The 27,999-nt window shown below is 46.8% G+C and overlaps 1 protein-coding gene across 1 annotated transcript; it reads right to left on the minus strand.

Moving 5' to 3' along the window:
* Window positions 1-20: 20 nt before the first annotated feature.
* Window positions 21-27,844, minus strand: SOX8 (SRY-box transcription factor 8). Its single transcript, XM_020805939.3, has 3 exons — window positions 27,185-27,844; window positions 8,409-8,647; window positions 21-4,794 (listed from the first exon to the last, which is right to left on the minus strand). The coding sequence occupies exons 1-3, from the start codon at window positions 27,691-27,693 to the stop codon at window positions 4,052-4,054; spliced, it is 1,491 nt and encodes a 496-aa protein (XP_020661598.3). The 5' UTR covers window positions 27,694-27,844; the 3' UTR covers window positions 21-4,051.
* Between the last annotated feature and the right edge of the window lie 155 nt (window positions 27,845-27,999).

Here is a 27,999-nt window from a genome sequence, read left to right on the forward strand (position 1 = left end):
ATGCATCAGCAACAGCTAGATAAAAGCCTTTTTTTTAATTTTATCAAATGGATCTGTACAAAAGTTAGCATTACTTAGTCGGAAGCTAGTGAAGAGAACAGATAACAGCAGATGACCTTCGAACTTTATACAGAAAAATAGATTTCATAAAAAGGAGTTTCTGCTCTCAAGTCCCACCCACCCAAACCCCCCATATGCAATAAAACAAAACCAAAATCCTTTTAGGAAAAATGAACAAAAACAAACAAAACAAAAACAGAAGAATTATGAAACATACAAAAAAGGTAAGATAGATAACCTCTGAAAGTTTAAAGATTTATAAAGTTTTCTTCTTTTTTTTAAAAGGCACAACATTATCATTAGAGTAGGTGGTTATTATATGCTCAGCATACAATGGAACGAATATCAACGAAAGATTAGTCTACAACTAAACTCTAACCAAAATATAGTGGAGAACATTTTATTTTCACAGCTTTAATGGATGACATCTGGTCCCTAAACAGGCAATGTTAGAAGTGAAACTCAATCCATAACGTCTGCTGAAAAATGTAATTTCTTAAGACTAGCCTACATTGCTGACACAGTTCAAGAATTCGGCTTAAGCCTTGAGAGCCAATTTAATGGACTGAACCCAGAGGATGGCCTGGCAAGCGGAAGAACTATGGTTACAGTGGTGCCTCGCTTAACGGGCGCTCCATTTAGTGACGAAACCGCATAGCGACAAAGTTTTTACGATCCCAAAAGTGATCGCTTTGCGATGTTCCCTATGGGGGAATTTCGCTTTGCGATGATTGGTTCCCTGTTTCGCAAAGCAATGATTTTTTAACAGCTGATCGACGGTTTCAAAATGGCTGCCAGGTAAACAAAATGGCCGCACGCCGTGTTTTCGCACTGATTCCTCGTTTTAGAGGCACCGAAAATGGTGGTGCTATGGAGGATCTTCGCTTAAAGGTTAGTTTTAAGCCCATAGGGATGCATTGAAGGGGTTTCAATGCATTTCTATGGGCTTTTTAAAATCGCATAGCGACGAAATCGCTTAGCAGTGATTTTTTTCTGCACGGATTAATGTCGCTATGTGAGGCACCACTGTATTTTCTGTTTTCTGCATTTACACTCAAGTAGCCTCCGTGAATGAGAGGCAGGCCCTTACCCAAATTCACATTTTGCCTATATCTTGTAAAGCAAATTCCTGCGGGAGGACTATGTGTGCAAAATAGATAAGCGGGACGGGTTATTGGAATTGCAGACATCCTGTCCACAAAGATCCATGGATGCACGACCCAGAGAGAAGCTGGAACCTCTCCTGAAAAAATCTGCACCACTTCTAGAATGGTCGATTCGGACACTTCTCTTAATGCAGGAGCAAACAGGATGTAGAAGGACATAACAGAACACCATCGCTATTCAGGCTTAGCAAGGAAGCTGCTCGGTTCCTGCGTTGTAAGACGGGAATTTGAAAATCTCTTTGGGGAACTGAAATTCACGTGACCACCCATGAGAACTTGGAAAAGTTATGGGAGTAGGGGAAGACATCTAATCCAATCAATAGTCCCAAATAGAGTAAACCCACTGAGTCAACAAAAACTTGGTAAGTCAACCCTTATGAGCATTCATTGATTCTACTCTCTTGTGAGCTCAAGGCTTATCCCCACTTCACCCTTACCACACCCTTGTGAGGTAGGACAGAGTGAGAGCATACAACTGGCCCAAGGCTACCAGGCCAGTTTTGTGGCCAAATGTGGTCTCGAACCCAGGTCTCCTTTTATACTGCCTTAGTCTAACACTCTAGCCCTTATATCCCCCCGACATTCCTTTGCTTCAATGGGTCTACTTTGGATAGAAGACGAGTTGAGTTTAGGGCCTTGAATTTCCGGAACTGAGTGGCCATGGTGGCTAAGGAGTTCTGGGAACTGTAGTTAAAAACAAATCAGTTTTCCAATGGAAATGTCAACGGACGTTGGGAAGGGAAACACAAAAGGAGAAATGTTCAGGTTCTCTTATACTACTAGACTTTGGGGAGAGTGCAACCTGTTGAAGCTCTGAGTTGAAAAATTTAATTTTCAAAGTACGTCCCACTAACTCCTTAATTAGCACTAATCACTATACTGCACATCTATCCAATTGATTCAACAGGCTTGTTCTAGTTGGGACTAACATCCAGATTTAGGTTTTAGGCTGCAGCCAAGAAGAAGCTAGTGCCCATTCCAGCTGGGAACTACAACAACAAAAAAGTAACTTTTCCAAGCACTAGGGCACTTGGGAACTGGGGCTCTGCCTCCTTAGAAACTGAAGCACCATGCCTTGCATCAAGAGTGCGACCGGTTTCCAAACCTCTGGACTGATAAACATGTTTTCACGCAACTCCTACTTGAATTTTCAGGTCCATTTTCTCATAATGAGTTGGCCAACAGGTTTGAGAGAAAGGATCAGAGAAATATCAGGGTTTTTAAAAAGTCTCCCCGACGTTCGGCTCTTGAAGGCAATAAGGCAAGAATAGCACTTTCAGAGACTTCTGTCTTACAAATCCCATCATCCTTCACTATTGCCTATGTCGGCACAACCTAATGGGAACAGGAATACAAGGGTATCTAGAGAGCTGCTGAGTCCCTCTTCAAGAATGATATGGATCCAGTTTTCCCCAGAACAGAACACTTTAAGGTCAATGGAAGCCTACACATTAAAGAATTCTAGAATCATGGGGCTGGAAGGGGCCTTTGAGGTCATCCAGTCCAACCCCCTGCTCAAGGCAGGGATCCAGAACAAAGCAGATTGGATCGTTGGTTGCCTGGTTTTCTCTTGGCGGCCTCCAGCGTTGGAGCGCTCACCAACTCCCGAAGTTATGGGTTCCATTATCGTACTGCTCTAACAGTTAAGAAGTTTTTCTTGATATTCAGCCGAAATCTGGCTTTCTGTTGCTTGAGCCCATTGATCATCCTGGCTGCCCTCCTCTGAACTTTCCCCAGTTTGTTAGTACACTTCTTAAAGTGTGATGTTCAGAACAGAGCACAACGCCTCCCCCTATAATCATATTTTCTCCTCCTTTTCCTTCAAGCCCTTAGAAATGTATAGCTATGTCTTTTTTTTAAAAGTAGCATTTGAAGTTTTCCCTTTATGACCAAACTAATTGGTGCAACGTTTGCTTTTTTTTAAGTGGCGGCCAGGCGGGGAAAATACATCACGTTGTCTCCACCGACTTATGCTTTTGCATCGCTTTAAATCTCTCTTTCAAAAAAAAAGTTCTACTTCTCGCACAGAATTACTTCATTAATTAAAAAGACAACATTACACAGAACATAAATACATATTTAACAGATTTACCCCCCAAAATAATGACCAAAAAAAAATAAAATTCAAAATGCTATTTCTGAGCTTAGCATGCCTCTGTTTTTTTTTAAGCTTCCAAACAGAATGTTAATTACAGCCAAACCTTGCCTAGACGTAATCACCACGAAAACGAAGAATATTCTGACATTACTTGGTTGGTCCCAAAGGATATTTTTTTCTGAATGGTCCTTCAGTATTGTTAATGGAACGGTTAGGATTTTTTTAAAAAAAAATGTACAAGGATTCTTTGTGCCAAAGCTAACACGTCTTCCAAAATTGCAATCGACCCTCGGACACCCTTTTTTTTTTTTAACCCCCTTCACTTCCGCACAGTTCAGCAAACTAATCTTAAACGAGTTCTCTTCTGGTCCTCACAGAGGTGTTTAGAATATAGTGTCCTTCATGTATTCAAAAAAAAAAGCATTGGTCCAAATAGGGGATTTATTTTGGCTGCCCCCATTATTATTATTATTATTTTAATTAATTATTATTATTAATAAAGAAAATAGAACTCTCTTGTCTTTGAAAATTTAAAAGACTTTCGGAGGGAATGTCCAGTCATTCAAAACAAACAAACCACAGAGGCACTTAGGACAATGAAGCATTGTTCCATCATGGATTTGCTCCCATCATTCCATTTCTGTTTATAGTGCATACTTTTTTTTTGGAGGGGGAGTGGAATTAGGGGAAGACCTCAAAAAATCGCCAGTCTCTTTCTGTCCCTTTTTCAAGGTCTCGTCAGCGTCGTGTAGACCGGCTGGTCCCAGTTCGCCGTGGGGCTGTGCGAAGGCGGGATCGACAGGCTGTTAAGGATCGGGGTGGCGTAGGGCCGACGGGAGGAATGGAAGTAGGGGTATTGATAAATGCCAGACGGGTAGCCCGGGTACGGGTTGTAGTAGCTAGAATTCTGGAGGTCCGTGTAGTCACACGGGGAGCTGGAGAAGGAGGCCGTGGCCGAAGCCGAAGAAGACACGGTCGTGGCACAACCCTGCGCGCTGTACGAGCCATAGTCGGAGTGCGTCGGGGAGCTGTGGGACTGGTCGCTGTAATGACTGGGGCTCAGCTGTTCCGTCTTGATGTGGGGCCTCTGCTGCCCGGTTTCGCTGGACGACGGGGAGGCCGACGCCGGGCTCTTGTGAGTCCACACCTGTGCTCCTGCTCCACTCCCACCGTTGGCCGAATGAGCGTACGAGGTCCCGTAAGAGCCCGCCGTGGCGCTCTGCCCGTGGTCGGAAGGCATGGCGGAGTGGCCATTGAGCGGCAGATACTGGTCGAACTCGTGGACGTCAAAGGTCTCCATGTTGTTGATGACCTCGCTGCTCAGCTCCGAGATGTCCACGTTGCTGAAGTCGATGTTCTGGCGCCCGCTCTCCACCAGACGCCGCCCCTCGTGCTTCAGTTCTTGCTTGCTCCCGTGGTGGAGGTCCGTCTTTGGGGTGGTCGGCGGGGTAGGGGGCCCGTGGGTTTGCCCTGGAGACAAAGCAGATGGCAAAGACTGTTAACTCTGGAAAGGCAACCTGTTTAGCTTAAGGGATCCCCCGTCATCTTGATGCCACACAAATCAATTTACCAAGGGTCGGCAGGACGAGAACGTCATGGCCCACTTTCCCCCAGGGAGAATGTGTTCACAGGTATTCCATTACTACATCGATTGATTGATTATTAAAGAAATGGAAATAGGATATGGGAGTAGGGAATAGCTCATCTTAATCAGGAAGTCAAACATCATTAACGTTTACCAGTAGATAAGCAAACAGAATTAGGAGAATGACTAAACTTCCAGTTATTACTGTCAGTGGACAATCTCCGGCAGGTAGAGTTGGCAGAGCAGAACCAAGGAGGAGGAGGAGATTTGAAGGAAGGTTAAACCCTCAATAATTCTCAGGATACCTCTGTGTACCCCTTAGACTTCTCCTGCATCCTTCCATGGTGCACACATACTGATTGAAAAAAAAAACCCCACTGATTTAGCTTCTTCTTTAGCTGTCCCTGAACTCCAGCAAGGGCTTCAGGACAGCAAAACATGACGAATAAACAGGGTGTCATCTAGAGTGGGTGGTAACTGACGCCCCACCCGAAACTGATACTGGTCCATGTGGCTCGGTTTAGTCTATGAACCTGAGACAAAGCCTCCGGTCTTTCATCTCAACCTGGAGATGGTCTCCATTTCTTTAAAAATATTTTTGGCCAGTAGAGGGTGCAAGGGAGCTTCTTCAGCGGCAAAAAAAACCCCCTGTATTATTCTAAGAATATGTGGGTAACCAAGGTCGGCAACCACTGGCTTAGGCAATGATCACTTTTTCGTTTTTACACTACTCAACCCACCAGAATTCTTCGTAAAGTTTGAACTCTGCCTCCTGTTGACTCCAATGAGAGACAGGATTTTGATTTTTTTTTTTTAAAAAAAATGAGTTTAGCAGTTCATCGGTATGCACAGATGTCAGGTACAACCAACCACAGTGGTTTTATGTGGCTGTCTGCAAGTTTTTGCCCATCTGCTCATAATATGATAAGAGATTGTTTTAAAAATAATAATAAAAAAGGAAAACAAAGTTCCTCTTTCACGTAGCTTCTGATTTTTCAACATCATCTTCACTTACCAAAACAGACTTCTCTTTCATTTGAAAACTTCCTCATTAGATCAACCAGGAATTCTGGTTTTCACCCACTGATTCACTGCTGCCTCCATGGCTTCATCCTCTTCCAGCCCTTTTCAATCCCACTTTGTGTGTGGGAAGAAATGAACGTTGCCAGGCGGGAGAGGCCAGCCCTACAGGAAGGGTGGGTGGATCGGGTGTTTAAGGTTAAGCAGCCAAGCATGCTTGAGTTATGCAACGCTTGAGTGTTGTGGGTCAGAGGAATACAGTGGCCGTGAACCCGGATGCACTAATTTGGATGTTCCGTTTTATACACTGGACGACGGATAGCACCACTGCAGGTTAATAGTGAGCGCCTGCAACTTGGTGAGTGGCACGATTCAGATTGTCGCATAACCCAAACATACACTGCTGTCAGTCCTAACGTCATGTGAATCTCAACCTTAACCTTCTCGGAAGCTCTGATCTCACACTTCACAGCATCTGTGTTTTCCCACATGTGAAGCAGGACTTCATCACTATCCTCTTACAACTGCACAGCTGGAAGGAAACATCCAGCCCAGACTGTCAAGGAGGACCAATGAAGAATCGAACTCCCAACCTCTGGCTCCACAGCCAGAGACATCAACCCCTGAGCTATCCAGCAGTTCACAAAAGGCAAACTGTGATGGAGATGATGACGCAGTGAAGGCGACAGTAAAACAAGGAACCTTACGAGACTTGGCGGTGTGGAGAGATTGGTTTTACGCTGCGGGAGGTGTATTACCTTACAGAGCAAGGATACTGAAAAAATAATATACCATCAGAAAGAGGGAAATTGAAAGTTCTGCTTGCTTTTCTGGTTTTCTATTAGGCCCAAACCCTATTGCTGTTTTCTGGAAGGTGTGTGCCACTTGTCTTGACTAATTGCGGCTAATAGGTAAGGGTGCTGGGCTGCATCCCAGTCATGTGACCCTTTGCACAACTGAAATGCAACCTGCCCTCTCATCAATTAGCTGCAATTAGCTCTAGCGAGTTACGGCACGCTGACGTGAACCTCAATCAGATCCCGGCCCACATACCTCAGGTTGCTGTTCTCAAGTCCACTGGCAAATCCTGTCAGCTGATGTTTGTAAATGTCCTCTGTTTAAGCGGTTCTCATTGCCTTGTGGTTTTTAAAAGCCTCCTTTATCCACCCCCCTGCCCCTTCCAACCAAAATTCCCAATTTTCAAGGTTGGTTGAGATGTTAAACTTGATCTTTCCCATTGTGACTGGACAATGGCTTTGGGTCGCCACATCATGCAAATCTGCTCATTTTTCTTAGCATGGCCAGGTCACCTTCCAGTAACGGTTAAGAGCCCACTTTTGGGGGTTAGATCAATAGGTTGCACTGTTTTTTCTCTACCATATATACGTTAATCTGCTTAATGAGGCTTGGATGTATTCGTCATGACCCTTTAATGACCTTCCCCATTAAGAACTCTACTTGCCACCCTCTGCTGAAGGTTAAAGATGCCCCACAACCACTGTTTAGCATCACCGTATTAGATCTTTTTGCGTTTCTATGCAGAGCCCCACCTCCTCTAGTGGGCACCCAATCGGAGGCCGTGCCTCGGCTTCCTTGCCCTGCCTCTTCTGTATGCTGCCCCCAAGTGGACACCCAGATCCCTGCAAAGCACCGAATCCTTGTTCAGCTGACAAACAAACCAGCACGAACCGGTGGTTTGCGCCCATCTCTAGTCCTATAAACACTCTTCCACGATTCATGCTTATTTATAAAAGCTCGTCTGTTGAATTAAACTGTACTCGTCGGAGGACCTGCCCGAGTTACAGCTCACAAAAGCTTTGTATGTCCAATGGAACTTGTTTCGTCCTAAAAGTTGACCAATCCCAGTAAAACAGGCTGTATCGACCCAAAAAACTTGGCGGGTTTAGCTTCTAAGTAAAAACTTTAATAAAACAATAACGGATCAAGCTTGTAACAGGAAAACGCGTCCTGCCCTCTCCAGGCTACGAACGGCGTACTGACAACAATTGCATACGGTAATATACACTCAACGCGATTACATCACACAACATTCCAGGTGGACTAATTGCTTCATCAACTTACTGCTCCCCTAATGAGGTCAGTTAAAGAAAGCCACGAGCCACTGCTTTATTCTTTTTTGTCTTTCGGATCAAGCGATCCGAGGAAATCCTCAAAACAAGTGAATAAAAAAGATCAAGACAGCAGAACGCTCGAGACAATGCAGGAAGTTTGTAGCATTCGACCACACAATGAGAAACAAACAGCGCAGATTGCTACAGCCAATCATTCGAGTTGAAATAAATGGGAAGGAGCAATCTTTAGGATGACTCAAGAGATGCTGTTTTGACGATTTACCAACGTTTCTCACCACCTGGGGCCTGATCCTTCCTCAAGGGATGCATCTAAGGGCACATGGGAGCCTGGTATAACCAGAACACATCCTTTACCGTTGAGCATCCCCTCCTTCCCCGATGCTCACCTGCGTGGTCACCGTGGTGATGCGTTTCGCTCATGGATCCCAGCCCGGCGTCCGCTTTGTAGATCTGGTTGCCGTTGTGATGGCTGAGTTCAGCCCCTGAATCCGAGTCGCTCTGGCCCGCTTTGACGCTTTTCCTCCGCCGTGGCTGGTATTTATAATCAGGATGATCCTTCTTATGCTGGACTCTCAGGCGCTCTGCCTCCTCTACGAAAGGACGCTTCTCGCTTTCGCTGAGCAAACTGTACAAGAGGAAGAGAAGAGGCCCTTGTGTCATTCCGAAGTGCATTATTACAATCTCATCTCCTTGATGCAGCACAGGGTCCCAAAGGAAAAGGGCAATGGGTTGGCCGGTCAAAGACCCCTTTCAAAATGGGCCTGACAGTCAACACAAAATGTTTCTGAAGGTGTCGTTGGAAAAGGACTACGCTGCTAAACTAATAACCTATGCTTTAGATTGGATATGAAAATAAGTATTAGATATATTGCAATTCCCTCCTCGCAACCTTAAAACCTTCTCAACCTTGTTTCGTTTATTAAATGCTTGAAAGACGCATCAAAGCAAGTGTTCAGATTTTGCATTAAACAGCTCGACGGCGTGTTGACAATGGGGAGGTTTGCGCTGGGTTCTTCCACCCCACCCCTTAACAACAAGTCGGATCAGGAACAAACTTCAGGCGTCCGAGGGCCAGACACTAATCCACAAAAAGCTTATTGTATCATAATCAATGTCATTTCTTTTAAAATGGCCCCAAGACTCTTCCCTTGTTTTTCCTGCACCAGATTAACCTCCGTGGAAAGAAAGGCAGGACTTTCAGAAAGACACGAGGCAGTCCTAACCGGCCGGAAATGTCACTGAATGAAATTTGAGCCCACGCTTAAAATTTCTGCCACTGGAATGAGCAGAAGACCGAACATGGGAAAGTTCATTCTTCAAAAGTAATGTATTACATCCGTAGTTCCAAAGTCCTTGGAAGGTAGTTCAATATCAGGGATTGGGTCTTAAGTCCTGGGACTCTCAGTCAAGCCAAAGTTTAGACAACCACCTGGCAAATGTCCTTTGACTTGAATTCCTGCATCGAGCACGGGGTTGGACTAGATGGCCTTAGAGGGCCCTTCCAATGTCACTATTCTATGATTCTCAGATTCTGTGATTCCACCCAGAAATTCTGAAACTGCGAGGGAAAATACCTGTGTCATGTGGAGGAATTATGCCTTTAACATTCTATAGGTTTTTCTGACACGCATGGCTTTCTATTATGCTGGTCTCTTCGAGTGATGAAAATGTTTCCTTTAACAGCATTTAATTCTTTTCAAAAGAGTAAATATTTCACTGGAGTGTGTTCTCCCCAGTCCCTAAAGTTTCCAATTTTCAGCAGGAAAAATTGAAAATTTATCTCAGATCAAACCAGAGGCCGCCTGCCTTAATTTTTGAACGTTACTTCCAGGTCTTTACAGCTTTTCATATGCCATTTTATAGTAAAACCTTATTTACAACTCAAGAGCGGTTGAAAGTTATCTGTTGCTAAGTTAAAACCCTAATGTAACTTAGTTACTTGTTGCAGCATGAGAACTAATTACCAGTAACTCACTATCTATAAAAAAATTTAATTCCAAACGCTGGCTGGGCTTCCTGACGTATCTGGATTCTCTTTCTAGATCATACTCAACAAGGACGTTTTGTCTCCCACTTCGGAAGAGAACCAACACAATCCAGTTTGCCATAAAGAAGAGCTTGCCAACAATAATTACTGTTACATACAGCACTGATGTTACCTGTCTGTCATGGGTTTGGAGGGAAAGTTCCATCCTATGGGGAGTGGAAGGAGGGACATCAGGAGGAGGGGCTGTACTGTATAAATATGTGATGCCTGTGTGGTGAAGAGGAGATGCTGAGACAGACTGTGAGACACTGGGTTGGGACGAAGCAGCAGCTGGGGAAGAAGAAGCTGTTGTGGGAGTCTGGGTGTCTGACAGGGTACTACTGTGTGTCAGAGTACCAACCTGAAAGGTTCAGGGGTCTGTTGGTTAGCCAGAACTGATGGGTTCAGGGTCTGTGCTTTAAGTTAAAGGTTCTAGGTGAACCAAACTGTATGCTGGTGTGTGTGAGAATAAGCCACGTTACTTTATTTTATTCACCTGATTGTTTTATTTACCCTGTTTGTATTTAAAATAAACCTTATTCTTTTATTGTTTAAAAATCCATCCCTGGTCTGTGTGACTTATTATAGGGAATGGTTGGTGGCAGCTTAGTGTAACTGTGTGACATATCCCAGTAGGTCTGGGTTTGTCACATTGATTGGTGTCCAGCGTGTGGGATACGACTGGTCCAGTTGTCCAGCGGTCCAGCAAAGCCTTGGCAGGTGTGCCCAGAGCAAGGGGGGTCTAGTCAGGGACAGTCTGAGGCGCGTAGGTAATCTTCTAGGTGTACCTCACGGGGAGGTGCGCTAGTAGAAGAACGTGCCAACTGGGGAGACTTAGATTAAGGTGCTCTGAGGCAGCCTAGTTTTGGCGGGAAAACGCTGAGGAAAAACTGCGTAGCAACAGCGAGCTAGCTTGCCAGCTGAGAGGCCCAGCAGAGGGGGGTAGGCTCTGACTCGATACTGTTGCAACTTTAGTGCTGAAGAACAGCAGCAATCTCTAGGGAGAGCTGGTTCTGAGGTAAAAGGAAAAAAGTGGTCGTTTTATTTTGAGGCTTGACTTTTTAAAGCAGCCTGTTCTGAGGGGGGGTATGCCCTTGACTCGAAGCCAAGTAGCAGACATGAGTGAGGTGAAAGACCCCCAGATTGACCAAGGTTCTGAGGATGAATTTGGCTCAGTGCAAGGTGACAGCACAGGAGAGCAGGACCCAGAACTCAGAAAAATACTCCTAGCCCAACAGCATGAACTGAGGGTGAGGGAAATGGAGGAAAGATTAGAGAGAGAAAGAAGAGAGGAAAGGGAGAAACAGAGACAATTTGAATTGGCATTGGAGAGAGAGAAAATGGCGTTTGAATTAAGAAAACTGGAACTGATGAACCAGAACAATAATAATAATAGGGATTCTGAGGGAGGCCAATTGTCTAAGGCTGACCTGAAGAAATTCCCTGTGTACCACAAGGGAGATTGTCCTGAGGTGTTCTTTTCCTTAGTGGAAAGAGCGTTTGTGGACTTCTCAGTAAGGGAAACTGAGAAGATGACCATCATGTGGTCTTTAATCAGTGGTAGCCTGGCTGAGGTTTATGCCGAGATGCCTGAGGAATTGATGAAAGATTTTGCAGAGTTTAAAAAACTGGTGTTTGCCAGACATGGGATAAATGCAGAGCAGCTGAGACAAAGATTCAGGTCCCTCACCAAGAAACCAGAACAGACTTTTACCCAAGTGGGGGCCCAATTGGTGAGGCTGCTTGAGAAATGGCTATCGCAGGAGGGAATAGAGACCTATGAGCAGCTTAAAGACTTGATAGCCCTGGAACAGTTCTATTCAGTCCTGCAGGGGGAATTGAAATTCCAGGTGAGGGAAAGGAAACCGAAATCTGTGGCAGCAGCCGCAGAAATCGCGGATTTTATCTCCCAAATAAGAAAGCCCTTGGGTGAGGGGAAATCTGTAGGTAAACCCAAAGAAACCTACAGCAAGTACTCTCAGGGACCAGGGAAAAGCCAGCAAGGGGGAGGGGCCCATGGTGAAGGGAAGCCCTCAGGCATGAAACCAAGCCCTCAGAATTTGGAGGGAAAACCGAAACAAGAGGAGAGAGAATCCAAATACACTAGAAAATGTTATTTCTGTCAGGGAAAGGGTCATCTAATCTCAGAGTGTGAAAAATTAAAGCAGCTAAAAGGAATGGTGCCTCAGAATTCTAGTGGGACCAAGCCAAAAGCTGTGTTCTGTGTCCAGAAAGAGCAAGGCTCAGTGTCACAGAGGGAGCCTGTTGCCATGGCTACTCAGTCTGGGACAGCTGCCTCTGCTGATCAGGCTGAGGAAAATGGTCCTCTTCTGGAGGTAAAGCGCTGCTTGCTGATAAAAACAGATTCTCAGTTGTTTGAGACAGCAGGGGTGGACGTAGGAATACTTGACCGTCAGTATAGGGGGCTGCGGGACACTTGTTCCCAAGTAACCCTATGCCATCCAGATATCATCCCTAGGGAGTTTATAATCCCAAATGAGAGCATGAAGGTGGCAGGGATTGAGGGGCAGATAATCTCTCTGCCAGTAGCAGAGGTACCTGTCAACTTTCAAGGCTGGAGGGGAGATTGGCGGATAGCGATTTCATCGACTCTGCCAGCAGCCGTGCTCGTGGGAAATGACCTGGCTGAACATGTGAAACGGGTGCTAGTGATTACACGCTCACAAGCCACCACAGGGACAGTTCAGGGGGGTAATGATGAGCCAGAGACGGAAGCAGGTGGGGGGAGTTCAGAAGCTGTGGTGGAAACCTTAACCACAGACAGCAGATTTGGACAGGAGCAAAAGGCAGACGCCACTCTCCAAAAGTGTTTTGAACAGGTGACTGACGCCCAGCTGACACCTGAAACCCCAGTGAGATTTCTGGAGAAAAAGGGGATTTTATATAGAGAAACCCTGAGGAATATCTCAAAAGGGGGAGATGGGATCAGAAGTCAGCTGGTGGTACCTGAAAAGTATCGCCCCATGATCTTACAAAGGGGGCACTCTGACATGTTTGCTGCACACTTAGGAGTGAACAAAACACAGCAGAGAATAACACAGAATTTCTACTGGCCTGACATAGGGAAGCAGATCAGGGAGTTCTGTAAACAATGTGATGTGTGTCAAAGGCAGGGGAATAACCGCGACAGGACCAAAGCAAAGTTGTGCCCTTTGCCTGTGATTGACACTCCGTTCAAATGCATAGGGGTGGATATAGTGGGACCTTTGCCCAAGGCCACAAAGAGGGGGAACAGGTTCATCCTAACAATTGTGGACCATGCCACAAGGTATCCTGAAGCCATACCCCTGACTAACATTGAAACTAACACAGTGGCCGATGCTTTGGTGGGGTATATGTCCAGGATGGGATTTGCCTCAGAGATAATCACAGATTTGGGAGCATCGTTCACATCAAAGCTCATGAAACGCTTATGGCAGATCTGTGGAATTAAGCACAAGGAAACCACTGCCTATCATCCTGAAAGTAATGGGTTAACTGAGAAGTTCAATGGGACTCTAATGCGCATGATTAGGGCTTACTTGGCAGAGAATCCAAACAATTGGGACCAGAAGCTGCAATCCCTTTTGTTTGCTTATCGATCAGTGCCACAAGCCAGTACCGGGTTCAGTCCATTCGAACTTTTATTTGGGAGAAGGGTGAAAGGGCCCCTTGATTTGATAAAACAAAATTGGGAGCAGATCACCCAGGATGACCCACAAGACGTTGTGACTTACATAGACACCTTGATGAATGACCTAAAGCGAAATCTAGAGCTGGCAGCAGAAAACCTGCAAGCGCAGAAGGTCAAACAGAAAACATGGTATGACCGCAAAGCTAGAGAGAGGCACTTTGACCCAGGGGAGGAAGTGCTCTGGCTTAGGCCCTGCAGAGAGAATAAGCTGCAGCTCAAATGGGCAGGACCATATAGGGTCATTTCCAAGATGTCAGACCTGAACTACCTAATAGAGCAGGAGGAGAACCAAGCAAGGAGGGTGGTTCACGTGAATGCCCTAAAACCCTACTACAGAGGGGAACAGAGGGTTTTATTCGCGATAAAAGCAGCTGAGAGTGAGGAAGCTGAATTACCCTTCTGGGAGGGTAGAGGGGAAGTAAAATACAACCCAGGGGAGGTAAAGATCAGTCCTGCACTCACCCAAGACCAGCAGCAAGAATTAAAAATGCTGCTTAGTAAATATCAACAGGTGTTTTCCAACAAGCCGGGGATAGTGAAGGGAGTGATGCATCGGATCCATACAGGGGATGCACCCCCGCAGGCAGTATCCCCATACCGAGTAACGGGACCCTATAGGGACAAGGTGCGGAAGGAGCTGGACGAGATGCTGAGGGAGAACATAATCGTCCCCTCTTCTAGCCCTTGGTCCTCTCCGATAGTCCTTGTGGACAAGCCTGATGGGAGCATTAGGTTTTGTGTTGATTACAGGAAATTAAACCGTGTAACCACTCCTGATGCCTACCCAATGCCCAGGCTAGACAACCTGATTGAAACCATAGGGGGTTGTCGGTTCATCTCATCATTGGACCTGGTAAAGGGATATTGGCAATTAAGAATTGATCCCAGGGATCAAGAAAAGACTGCCTTTTGCAGCCCTTTTGGTCTCTATGAGTTTCGAGTCCTGAGCTTTGGTCTCAGAAATGCACCAGCCACATTCCAAAGGCTGATGGACCAGACCTTGGCAGGGCTCAGTGACTTTACAGTGGCCTACATTGACGACATAGGGATCTTCAGTAATACCTGGGAAGATCACCTGATACACCTGGAGTTAGTGCTGCAGAGGTTAAGTGCAGCAGGGCTAACAGTAAAGGCCAGCAAGTGTCAGCTGGGTAGCCCAGAAATAAAATACTTGGGTCACATGGTAGGGGGAGGAATGATAAAACCCCTGGAGGCCAAAATAGAAGCAGTTCGTGATTGGCCTAGACCCAACACCAAGAAAAAGGTCAAATCATTTCTTGGGTTGGTGGGCTACTACAGAAAGTTCATCCCGAGGTTTAGCGAGATTGCGGCTCCGCTGACCGATCTGACGAGGAAGAAGGCTGATGACCGCATCCCGTGGACCGGCGACTGTGAGGCGGCGTTCCAGAGGTTGAAGGAGGCGTTAATCAACTATCCTGTCCTGCGTGCTCCAGACTTCGACCGGGAGTTTATCATCTACACCGACGCGTCTAACAGCGGGGTAGGAGCAGTTCTGTGCCAGGAGGATGAGAATGGTGACCAACATCCGGTGTCCTACCTGAGTAGGAAACTTCAAAAAGGTGAGAGACATTTGGCAACCGTGGAGAAGGAGTGTTTGGCCATAGTCTACGCGATCCAGAAGGCCAAGCCTTACATCTGGGGAAGACATTTTATTCTGTGTACTGACCATTCACCATTGCAATGGTTAAAGACAATGAAAACCCACAATAGCAAACTTATGAGGTGGGCTTTAAATCTACAGGACTATGACTTTGAAGTGAAGGTGGTCAGAGGGTCAGTGAACTGTGTTGCTGACGCCTTATCAAGAAGACCTGAAGACTGAAGACGGCGAAAGAACATGGACTATATGTATATAATGAAGACAAAAAGTTAAAATGTACCTGGTTTTAAATTGGTTTGTATTAATAAAGGTAAAATTGATGTAATGCATATGGTAAATGTTTGAAATGCCTATTTGCTATGTTTAACTTGGAGTGTAAGTATATGTAAGTATTATAGGGTATGTATAACTGTTGTTGTATGTTTTATGCAGGTTGTTTTTTTGGTGAAAAGCACTTTTAGCTTTCCCCCTACAAAACAACTTTTAAAGAGGGGAGGTGTTACATACAGCACTGATGTTACCTGTCTGTCATGGGTTTGGAGGGAAAGTTCCATCCTATGGGGAGTGGAAGGAGGGACATCAGGAGGAGGGGCTGTACTGTATAAATATGTGATGCCTGTGTGGTGAAGAGGAGATGCTGAGACAGACTGTGAGACACTGGGTTGGGACGAAGCAGCAGCTGGGGAAGAAGAAGCTGTTGTGGGAGTCTGGGTGTCTGACAGGGTACTACTGTGTGTCAGAGTACCAACCTGAAAGGTTCAGGGGTCTGTTGGTTAGCCAGAACTGATGGGTTCAGGGTCTGTGCTTTAAGTTAAAGGTTCTAGGTGAACCAAACTGTATGCTGGTGTGTGTGAGAATAAGCCACGTTACTTTATTTTATTCACCTGATTGTTTTATTTACCCTGTTTGTATTTAAAATAAACCTTATTCTTTTATTGTTTAAAAATCCATCCCTGGTCTGTGTGACTTATTATAGGGAATGGTTGGTGGCAGCTTAGTGTAACTGTGTGACATATCCCAGTAGGTCTGGGTTTGTCACAATTACATTTTCTACTTTATGTTCTGAACCAGATACCATGACAAACATAACTGCCAACATCTATGTAAGTCACGTGTTTTATACATGACCCCGTTTGCCTGCTTCCAAAGCTACATTTAAAAGTCTTTGCTACAAAATTAATTGTTCCATTCTGTTTGTTTGTTTTTTAAAGGAAGCACCACAAAATACCCCTTCTGTGGCCAAATATCTCCCCCCCCCCTTTTAATCCATATACAAGTTGGGACATTTTCATCTGCCAGGTTCACATTCTGCTGCAGAAATGCTGGCCCGGATTCAAGGTAGATTCGACCAGGTAGACGTTTCGTAACAAGGTTTGACGAATTTCATCCACTTGCAAAATACAGGGGCTTTTTTTTCTTTTTAAAGAAGCCAGAGAAACAAAAATAAGTCGGGAACAAATAAAGAGAGAGAGAGAGAGAGTCATCCCAATAAATTCACCGCAATTTGTCCGGGCATTCCCCCTCCCTCCCTCCCTCCGGTCACAATGTAATGCGCTGAAGTCTTAACATTTCTCTATGTAACACAATGGGAGAGAGAAAATTATCTCCCGCATTTGTTCGGTGGGACAGGCAAACCACGAGGCACTGGAGCAAAAGTGATGGGCTGCTATGGGTCGGCCCCACAGCAGGGGAGCCTGGAATTCCCGTTGGGGGTCAAGAAATAAAAGGAGGGCAAGAGAAACCCTTATGGCCAACGCTAACCCTGACCCTCACGGATGCTGCTAACGCTCATTACACCGGAATTCGCACTGCAGAAGGAAAATACCTCCAGCTCACCCCACTTAGGGTATTTAAAAAAAAAATTCTGATGGGCGAGGGTGAAGAGGCATTTCTCGACAGCAGATGCTGGCTCAAGGGTCAACACGGAATCGTGAACGCCTGAACCCTTTTCTGCCTCGACCTCGGGACCCTTACTCCTTTAACGCCCCCAACACCGGGAAAGACAGAGGTCTCGTTTCCCCATCTTCTGAAGGAGTGGCTTCGCCTCCCAGTTTAAAATGTTTGCACGCAACATCTTATTGACCGTAAATGTTTGAAGACAATCTGCGCACACTCGGTGGACGGCAGCCGGGGAGGCCGACGAACCTCTGAGGATTTCAGAGAGTTGTTTGGGTGCCCTTCGGTTTCCTACAAAGATCGCCGGAGGAGAGATTATGAATAGGGTTGTCAACAAGGAAACCGTTCTGCATACTTTGGAGATGGTAATGCCTTAAATCACCTGATGGACATTAAAGAGTTTATGTAGGTTTTGGACCCTGGTTTCCATTCAGGAGCCAAAATTATGGAGAAACAGAATGGTTTTATTTACCTGGAGTTTTGGTTTATTCTGGTTTCTGTTTACTCAGTGAATTTACATGTTGTGCCCACCATTGTCCAACGACAGCCACCATGAAATCTTGTCACTGCACACTGCTTCAGACAAGAAACAGTTTCCAATTCAAATTATAATTAGCCGTCTGCTGATTATTTTTCTTTAAACAAACAAGCCTTTCTATTCACAAAGCATTTTTTAAAATATCCCTGCTCCTTTCTCTCCCCTCAAACACCCCTGTTTTTCCCAATTATCTACTTTAATGAATTCTGGGTAAAGAGGACTCGAGAAAGAAGTGAAAATAGAAACCTTACAGTACAATACTAGGCATGTCACCTGGAACTGGGCACCAACTTATCCTTAGGCATAAGATTTTCACCATTGGTCAGAAAATCTGTGGTGATTCCTGTACAGCTGAAAGAACTTAACTGTGAAATGCAATGCATGTCTACTCAGAAGCAAGTCCCACTGAGCTGGATGGGAATCGGAGCCTGGATACACTGGCATATAGTTACAAGATATGGTTCCCTGATGGCCCTCTTTGGCATGGAAAAAAAAGACCTCATCCGTTTGTTATGATCCCTCCTTCCCCTTTAAGAGCTGGCCGGCGTCTTTCTGGCAGAACACAAGGGCATGCATTCTTTTTGGCATGATTCATTGACAAACAAAATATATCTTTCTTCCGCCTTCCCGGACGGTTACCAAGAGTTAAAACAGATAGCACTGAAGATAAGGAGGTTTTGAGCCACCAGCTGGATCACAGCATGGACCGGCCCTTCGTCTCAGGACAGAGAACTGCAATTTAAAAATAAAAATCCTTTGGCTAGTTTTTCTAGGGAAAAAATTGAAAATGTTTGTAAGAGGCAAATAAAATGAAAGAGAGGAGGGCTATTCGCACATAGGATTTCATAGGCTTCCATGGTCAATATGAAATAGCAAGCAAGGAAGCGAGGGAGGGGACATGCACGGTGCAAATGAATATTTGCCAGACTGTCTATTTCCAAAGTGCTTAAAACACACTAGCATAAGAGGCCTTATGCTGCTGGTGACCCTCATTATGTCAAATGCAACGTGTCAGCCTATGGATGGTGTCTCTCCAGGGTGGCTCAGAAACCTGGTGGTCTCATGAGCTGGCCTGCCACGGGGAAGACATCAGAGCCGCTGAGCACCTGGAGGTCAGGGTAGAGATGACGGCTCAGCAGGCAGGCATAACTCTCACATCTTAAAAAAAAATAAAGTTTACAGCACTGCCAAGGCAGCTCCCCTTACTTCTTCCAGCCCCCAGCTGAAAAATTCGGCTGGTCGTCACAAAACCGGATCATAAAAGCTTGGAAACAACAGGTACGTTTAAGGCACAGTTGCTAAAAACTGTGACTTTTGCATTAAACGGCAAGACCAGCCAGTCTGTGCATCTAGAGAACAGCATTTCGAAAGCAACATTTTCAGCCGTTTGCATTCTTTCCAAAACAGTTTCTTAAAGCAACATGGATATCTCCTGTTTAACACAAAAGGGGTGATTTGAAGATAAATAAACGAAGCCATTTTAAGCCTCTCCCACCCCATTTTAATCTGACACCCTTTGCTTAACTTTTTCTCAGTATTACTTTATTTCAAAAAGCTACTGTATTTGGATGGTCGGTTGTTTACACGAAGTCATGGGATCGAACGCATGAACAAGTCCGTCAGTCACTAGAAATCCATGCGCAGGAAACTTAATAGATCTGACAAGCGGAACACTCCAAATTTTGTGAGGAGCCCAAGATGTCCCCCCAACTTTCTAAAGATCTAGATTCAAAGATTTCACCGGTTTCTTCAGCTCTGTTGCAATGTACGTTGGCAGAAAGACCAAAAAACGAAGCAGAACTCGAAGGTTAGAGAGCTGGAAGGGACTACACCTCGATCATTGGATCCAGAAGATGCCAAGTTGGGAATTGAACTCCCAACTTCTGGCTCCACGGTCCGATGCCTAAACCCCTGAGCTATAAGTTGGGTTTGCTTTCTTCCCATTGGGCCCTTGACATATTTGGTGCGGGCTGAAGCCAAGCCAGCTTTCCACTTAAGCTCTGCGGAAGGTTAAAACTCCACCGACTCCTCAAGGAGAGAGCTTTTAAATCAATTTTCAACTGCAAAGTTCTTTCCCCCCCCCTCTACAAAATACTACACCCCGGCCTCCTCTTTGAAGGAGGTGTTCCCAGGAAGTGGCATTTTTAAATTAGTGTTCGTTATAATCTCAGCCTCTCCCTGGAAGGTGACGGTGTCGATTTTGCTAGCCTGATCCCACCAGCCTCAGACATTTGGGAGTGAGCGGCAGAAAATACAATGAGAAAACACCCCGATTTCCCTTTGACGCGCACCTCGTGCCATGCAGAAGTTCGACAGCTTTTGGGGCTCACCACGAGGTGTGTTTTGAACAGCAGTGCTCCGAAGCATGGATTCCTTATTATGTAGAAGGAACACTGTTTGTTTTAAATGCATTACTTGGCAACATGTACAGCTCTCTGTTTATAATATAGCTCTATATTTATAAAGCAGATCACTTCTTTTTATCCCAAAGGGAGTACATCGGCTGCTGCCTATAACGATAAAAGGTGGGCCATACCCTGTCGGTTTCCCACTCTGTAGGATTAAAAGTGAAAGCGGTTTCCACAGAACTCAGACACCACCGTTTTATATCTGTTGAAGATCTAACCCAGCTGGGCTATCAAGAATCAAAGGGGGAATGGGCTGAGATGGGTCCTTTCTTACTGATAATTTTCACAGAGGTCGTCTCTATCATCACGTATGGCAATACACCAAGAAGCAAAGTCCTGTTTCCCCTTGAAGACTTACAGTGTGATTTCAAAGTGAGCTTTTCTGCTTCGAATTCATGCAAACTCATGCAAATCTGTTATTTTTAAGGCTGCCACAAGACTTTTTTTTTTTGTTATTGTTGTCACACATCTCGTTTCAGGTTTTGCAAGACTGATGTCCAAAAGAGAATTGCAGAGAGCTCAACATTAGAAAAGGGAATCCCTTAGGTGCAGATAGCATCTGAGTGCACAGCACAAGGTTCTTGTGCCTCATTGAATCGGCAAATTAGCTTTTTGACCCTTAGTTATCGGTCTTCAGGATTTAAGTCTGACATTCCTTCGAAGTCCAATTTAATCACACAAAACTCTGCCTGAATGGCGTCTCTCCAACACTAATGTGCTTCTAGCTGTAATCATGGACTACGTATAAACCTCTGTTTCTGCCTGAAGTGACAGTCTTGTCCTTCCTAACCTGGGAGTGAATTTCACTGTGTTCAGTGTGACTTCCCTCTGAGTAGGCACATATGGGGCCACCCTGTAAAGCTGGAGAGCTGGAGCTAAAATCTAGCAGATTCTGTTTTAAATGACTATTGCTTCATTTTATTTTTGCAATATCCTATGGCTTAAGAAGACACTGTGGTCACCATGCCTATATATTTTGCAGGTGACTCACCTCGCCTTCTGGTCAGGTGTATTTATTGCACTCGTCTCCTCCTTCCACCAGATCCCTCAGATTATGTGCACAGCTCTCTCGCTCTCTGTCACGCCAGCTCTTCAACCCCTGGACTGACCCAAGGGTACAACCAGCCAGTGATCACCTGGCCAGCTTCAGGCCCCGAGCAGGACTGGAACCCAGGCCACGTCAATGCTCGCTTCACTGCAAACTTTACAGGCTCATGGCTAGACCAACATGTGCACGTATTACCACTGAATACCATGGAAACCATATTCTGGAACATTTCATCTGCCAGGAAAGTGATATTTCTGTTACTTTCAAGTGTCACTTGCACACGCTTTCTGGATTTTTAAACTGTAAAAAAACAGGCAGGGATGGGCTTATTATTAATGTTTAATGCCTATTCTTTCATCGTCGCCATTTGTGCGAGGACACGCCGAGTGCTCGGACACACTCGTACGTATACACAAAGGGTGCTCAGATTGCCACAAATCCCATCCAAGTGGCTCTCTCTGAAGGCAACCTGGACTTCTTTCTCCACATGCATAATGAGCAAAATGTACAGATCAGGTCATCCATACATTGTTATGGCATCTTGGGTATCCATGATGCCGGTGTCTGAATTTATTATATGCCAATGTTCATCTACCCATTCGTAAAAATGTTTGTGCGAACCTTCGTGAATACTCTGTTTGTGCAAACATACCAGTAACCGTGTAGTTGGCCCTACTGTTAAAAAGGCAACAGTTTCAGGCAGCAAATTTTGGGAAGGACACCAAACGGGCTCCAGAAGTTACTTGCGTTACTCTCTACGGCAGTTTTTCCATCAGGGAACAGAAGAGGGGATTGTGGCCCCACGGAGAGACACTCATTAGCTTTAGGCACTACGTTGACTTTGATTTTAGTATGTCTCTGTGTGTGTGTGTATGGGAATGCCTTTCTGCCTGAGGCAGCAGAATGTCGTGGGCCTGCTATGTGAAGGTGGGGCAGAATGAAGGGGAATCCTCTAGCATCAAGGTTTGTACACCAAACCTATTTATCCATCTCTCACGAGAGATATTTAGGTCTGTATTACCAGGCTGGCTGATGGGACAGCCCCCTTGGAGGGGCTTAAATATATATAACGCGTGGGAAACTGTCCTCTAATTGAAAGGAAAGTGTTGGTTCAAGAACAAGGATCAATATTTGCCCGTGCTGACCCCCACGTGAAGAAACTAGTCCCAACAAGGACGCAGTCAGGAGGTCAGTGGGTTGGAGCACCAGAGCCAGGGGTCGAGAACTGAACTCCCCAGTGAGGCTCCTGGAAGAACACAAGGGGTCCCAGAGCAATGCCCGAAGGAAGGGGGGAGACAACGCCTTGAAGGATTTTACCCTTGGATAAAACCTGCAGAGGCCTGCCGCCCAATTGATATTGACTAGATTTCACCTTGCTCTTATTACGTGTGCAGGACTATACCACTTGGGGAGAAGTGGTACAGTCCTGCGCACGTCAACTAGCATCAGTGAGCCTAGTTGATACAAAACACTGAGACAGAGGGCTGTAGTGACTGCCCCTTTCCGGCTCTACCATTGGATGCACCGTTCCGAACACATCATACTGACAAGGTGGACCCCACCCATGAGATGGTCCATGGATTGAGTTTTTAGGGGTGACCATGGGAACATCTCAGTGGGGCCCCCCGATGCCCTCCACAGCCTCAAGCAAGCGCAGGTTCTCTCGGCCTTCGACCCAGCCTTCTCCTTAAGGACAATAATATTGTCCTGCCTCACAGGGATGTTGTGACGATGGCTAGAATCATACATGGACCCTCCTTCGGGCGCCTGAAATGTGTCACCCCACATTTTGGGGGGCAGACGCAGAGAATCAGCCGGACTATGGAATGCAGTTTCCGCCACATGCTGCAAACATTAGTACATTTATCGATGGGAATGTGGATAACTGTACAGAGAACTAAGTGAGGGATTGTGGTTGCTCATAGGGTGGGGATGACATATAGGTATTCCAGTGAAACATCTTGAGCTCGCTTGGGAAAGGGAAATTAGAATTGGGATGGGGTGGGGGGAAACCACTTTAAAAAAACTCTATGGAATAACAAAATCACGGCTTTCAGTTCATTTATTCATAAATGCAAGATTCCCGGCCAAGCAGGTTCCAAGCAGAGGGAAGAACCCGAGCGTCTGAAGACAAACACAATTACAACATATTTGAGGAACCACCACCTGGTCCCGCTTACAACTCTTGGATCCATAGGCTCTGTCTCATCATTATCATCACCAATTCTTAGAACGGCAGGGCTGGAAGGGACCCTCTGGATCATCCAGTCCAGCCCCTGCCAAGGAGGGACAGCGGGGGAATTCGAACTCCCAACCTCTGTCCCTACAGCCGGAGGCCTCAACCGCAGACCTAAGAAGCATCTTTTCAGAAGCTCCATCCTGAGAAAATTGCATAAACTGATCACGTAGGAATTTTCGCCGGCCTTCCCTTTTAACTCACTCACTGACCTTGAGCCACTCACCCTTTCTGCCTGGCCCGCCTTACAAGTTTGTTGTAAGAATAAAGTAGGGTGTAAAATCTACGCATAGATTTGAGCTCAATGAAGGAAAAGGTGGTAAGAGCTACAGAAACCTGTGTCTGAAAAAGCTGTAACTCACAAAAAACGGCATTGGAATAAGTTTGTCAGTCACCCCGACACTATTCTTTTGAAAGTGATGAACTTAGTCACTTCTCTGAAACCAGCTACCTAAGAGGGTCTGGTCATGATAGTGAAACCCACATGAAATTCCAAAAGCATATAACTTTGTTAAGCAGTTACTGCCGAAAGTCTGGTGGGAAGTTGTGTGTGTTGTTTTTTTTACGGCACAGGAATAGAGACATGAAAAACACAGCAAATTTTAACTTTTCGTAGCCTACCAAATTATCTCATTTGGATGTAAATTCATGAAGGTAAGTGACCATTCCTTGTGATTAAGAATATATCTTGAGCCGTAATGTCATGCAGTATTTTGCATATGACTTACACTCATGAAACTACTGCCGACTTTTAATGGAGTCCTCTCTCCAATATTACATTCCTTATCGCATGATCATTACTAGCAAATATCAGCATTGCGACGAGATGAAATCTATTAGCTAGTTCCAAACACATTGTTATAATAATAATAAAAATCTGAGAATTGCAGATCTGGAAGGGACCCTATGAATATCCAGGGGCGATGCATTGAATCAGTCACTGAGACTACACTTATGCAAGTCACCAGGATTCAATGAGTCTACTCTGGCAGCAACTGAATGGCGCTCATTGTTACGACTCCTGCTAGACAGTGATTTCCACACCAAGAACTCAGGACAACTGGACAAAAATGGGAAACATTATAGTTTTATGTTGAGTTTCCCTTTCATTTTATCTCAGGATTAAAAGGATTATTTGGTAATTTATTTGGTATTACGCCAAATATGCATCATTTTGAACCTTGTATCTTAGACTTTTTAAAAAGAAAAGACCCTCCCAAGTAAGCAATATCTCTTGCCTGACTGCAATGCCTAAAATTGCTAATCTTAATAATAATCATTTTGGAACGGCAGAGCTGGGAGGGACCCCGATAGAGGAGCGAGTTCAGTCCTTGTTAACGAGACACAGTGAGGAATCAAACACCCAACCTCCGGCTTCCGGATCCCCATTGATCGCACCCTCTTTGGGGCACGCCAATATCTGCTGTGACTTTTTGCAAGGAGTGCCGGGACGTCCCATACCGAGTGGGACTTTACGGGCACTCCTAAACACAGTGGTTCTCCTAAGCATCCATCTGGACAGCGTGGATCCAGAAAATCCCCTGGTGGGCCAGCAGGGACGTGGCCAAATGGGCAGTTTGTGGAGTCAGGATCCAAAATGTTGCAAAGGGTTTGAGCACTGAGAAACACCCCTGATTTAAACCTCCAAGCTGCCACTCCATATGCCGGCTGCGCCGTTGATTTTTATTGGGTGTTCCTTACGACTCGGATTTATCCAAGCACACTGGGAGACTGCCCTGCTATCATGGGACACCCCAGGAGAATCAACGGCACCATGACTGTTTCACACAGGATTACTTTAGAACTGACCCCACAAACTCCGCTATGCTTCCGAAACCATGCTCTCTGAAAGCGCATGAGTCAACCGGTTCCCTGGCCCGTCTCCCCCCATTCCCATGCTCTAATCTCTCATAAAATCAAGGGAAATTTTTCTTTGGGCACAGCTGAACCGCTGCTGGGCTGTCTTGAGGTCCCAGGAGCTTTGGGGGAATGAAAGGATATAAACATAGCCCTTGACACCGCTTCTAGAAACAACAGCAAGCTCAGCACGCCCCCCCCCCCCGGTCTTCCTTCCTTCGTCGTAGAAAAACAAAACCGAACCTGGAGGTCCCTGCCTTCGAGGGGTTTTGCCACCAGTTTTAGAAGGCGTCCCTGGCTGGCTTTCCAGTTTAAAAATCCAGAAACCACCAAAGCTGACACTTGGAAATGACAGAAAAAGAGGCCTCTTCGGGCAGACTGGAAGTTCCAAAAAAATCTCTCCCGCTGTTCTGCTTTGTTCTGTTCCGCTCTATAGCTATGTTATGTCCCCTCATTAAGGGCTTCAACAGACCCTAATTAAAAAGAACACAACAGCAGAAATTCCATTCAGTTAAGGGTGTGTGTGGGGAGGACAGAAATTGACCCCCCTGTCCCTATTCCGGAACATCACAAATGCCCGCTGCATTTTAACCCAGTGAGCTTAAAACAAGGCCCTTTTCTTCCAACATTTGAAGCCACCACCACCACAAAGCTCGCCTAAATCGGGACTTCTAGTCGCAACCAGCAATAACTGTAAATCGACACCTATGTAAATCCCGCCAGTCCAATGGGCCTCCTTGATCTACGACTGGTAGCCGGATCCAGGCCTAAGCAGGTCACTCTTAGTTCCAAACCAGCTCCAAAATGATCTGAGCTGTTTTGCAGGCTAATCCTAAAGAAACTGAGCATGCTTGCCAGTCTGTGCCTCAATTTCACTCAGTTCTAATGGGTAAACTCAGGAGTAGACTTTTCCCTCGCTGTTCTGGATATGTTGCATAGGGTGACTCTAAAACAGCCAATTCTCAAAGAGGGCCATATGGCTCCCTGGCACATTTGAAGGGGGGGGCACAGACTGGAAACAATTTGTCACATGCCTCTTTTATGCTCCTAATTCAGCCTGGATGTCTTTCACATTGTGTTTAGGGACACAGCCAAAAACGAGGCTAAGAAGGGCTTCTCTAAAAAATATTCGCCTGGCAATTCCACACTTAGGCGTTGAAGGGGCCAGTTATTCAGTGAATCTAGGGAAACAGAGTCTGTAGGACTTTTTTTTTCCTGCACAGCGGAAAGTTAGCATAATTCAGACAGAGCATGGACCACCCTACACAGCATCATCTGCCTGTGTACATTCAACCCGCAAATATTTAGGACCGCAGGGTAAGGACCCTCCAACCTCTGTCTCCACCGCCACCCCGCCCTGCGTAAATCCATGCCCGAGGATAGAGACTTCCACGGTTTTAAGACCTGGTGATCACTTCCACAAGGAGGTGCCCGCTTTTCTTGCCAACCCGGGCGCTCGGCCGATTCCGAACAGTTTCCACGCGGTCACTCCCGTGGTTTCCTTTTTAAGCCTCTCCACGCGTTTTGTCCTTCGGATTCTTCTGCGCTGCTCACCCCACTTGCTTCGGTGGAAGCCGTTTGGGGAGCTCGAGAGGGAGAAGAAGAGAGACACATACACCCCGGTTCTCTCCACGAAAGCCTCACCAGGCTCCAAAATCAACCGGGGGGGGGGCTTCTGGGCAGGCCGGTTTGCCAAAGGCGCAAACTCGGCGGGAGCGCAGCTCTCCTCCCCGAGGGCGCGCACGGCTGGGCTTGCCCCCCTGGCCTCCGTCCACTCTCTCTCTCCCCTGATCCACCTGACCCCCCAAATAGACCCCCCCCGCCCTGCCCGGACTCACCGCCAGAGTTTCCCGAGGGTCTTGCTGAGCTCGGCGTTGTGCAGGTGCGGATACTGGTCGGCCAGCTTCCGACGGGCGGCCTGCGCCCACACCATGAAGGCGTTCATGGGCCGCTTGACGTGCGGCTTGGCTTTCAGCGCCCCGTTGCCCCGAGCCGGCATGGGCACCAAGCTCCAGTCGTAGCCCTTCAGCACCTGCGAGACGGCGTCGCGGATGCAGGCGGGGAAGCGCTCGTCCACGTCCGCCGCCGCCGCCGCCCCCGAGGCCGCCCCGTCGCGATCGCCGGCGCCTTTGGGGCGCTGCTGCGAGGAGGCCCCCGAGGCGAGGGCTCCCCCGACGGCGACGGCGGCGGCTGCCACCCCCGGCCCCGCGCCCGGAGCCCCTTCCGAGCCGGCCGGCGAGGACGGCGCGTCCGAGTCCGAGTCCCCGTGCGAGAGGGAGCTGGCGGTGCCCGCAGGGCTGCCGGGCGCCTCCAGCGCTTTGGCGTGCTCCTCGCTCATGTTGAGCATTGGCGCGGCCGAGACGGAGCCCAGGGCGGCGATCGGGGCGCCTCCGGCCGCGGCTGGCTCTTGGAGAGGCGAAGGGACCGTTGCGCACGACCCAGCGCCTCTCGCCGGCAGACCCCGCCGCCCAGCGCCCGGCCGGTGGACCACCAGCTGTCCCGGGACCCGGGCGCCTTCTCCTCCCCAGCCCCCAGCGGCCCCCGCTGCCGCCCAGCGCCGCCGGAGCTCCGCCACCACCAAGCGCGCCGCTCGCCCGCGCGTAAAAGCGCAGCGCCTCCGGCCGCGACGCTCGCCGCCAAAGCCGGAGCGCAG

Source organism: Pogona vitticeps, chromosome 13, assembly GCF_051106095.1.
Source record: "Pogona vitticeps strain Pit_001003342236 chromosome 13, PviZW2.1, whole genome shotgun sequence".
Taxonomy (NCBI): domain Eukaryota; kingdom Metazoa; phylum Chordata; class Lepidosauria; order Squamata; family Agamidae; genus Pogona; species Pogona vitticeps.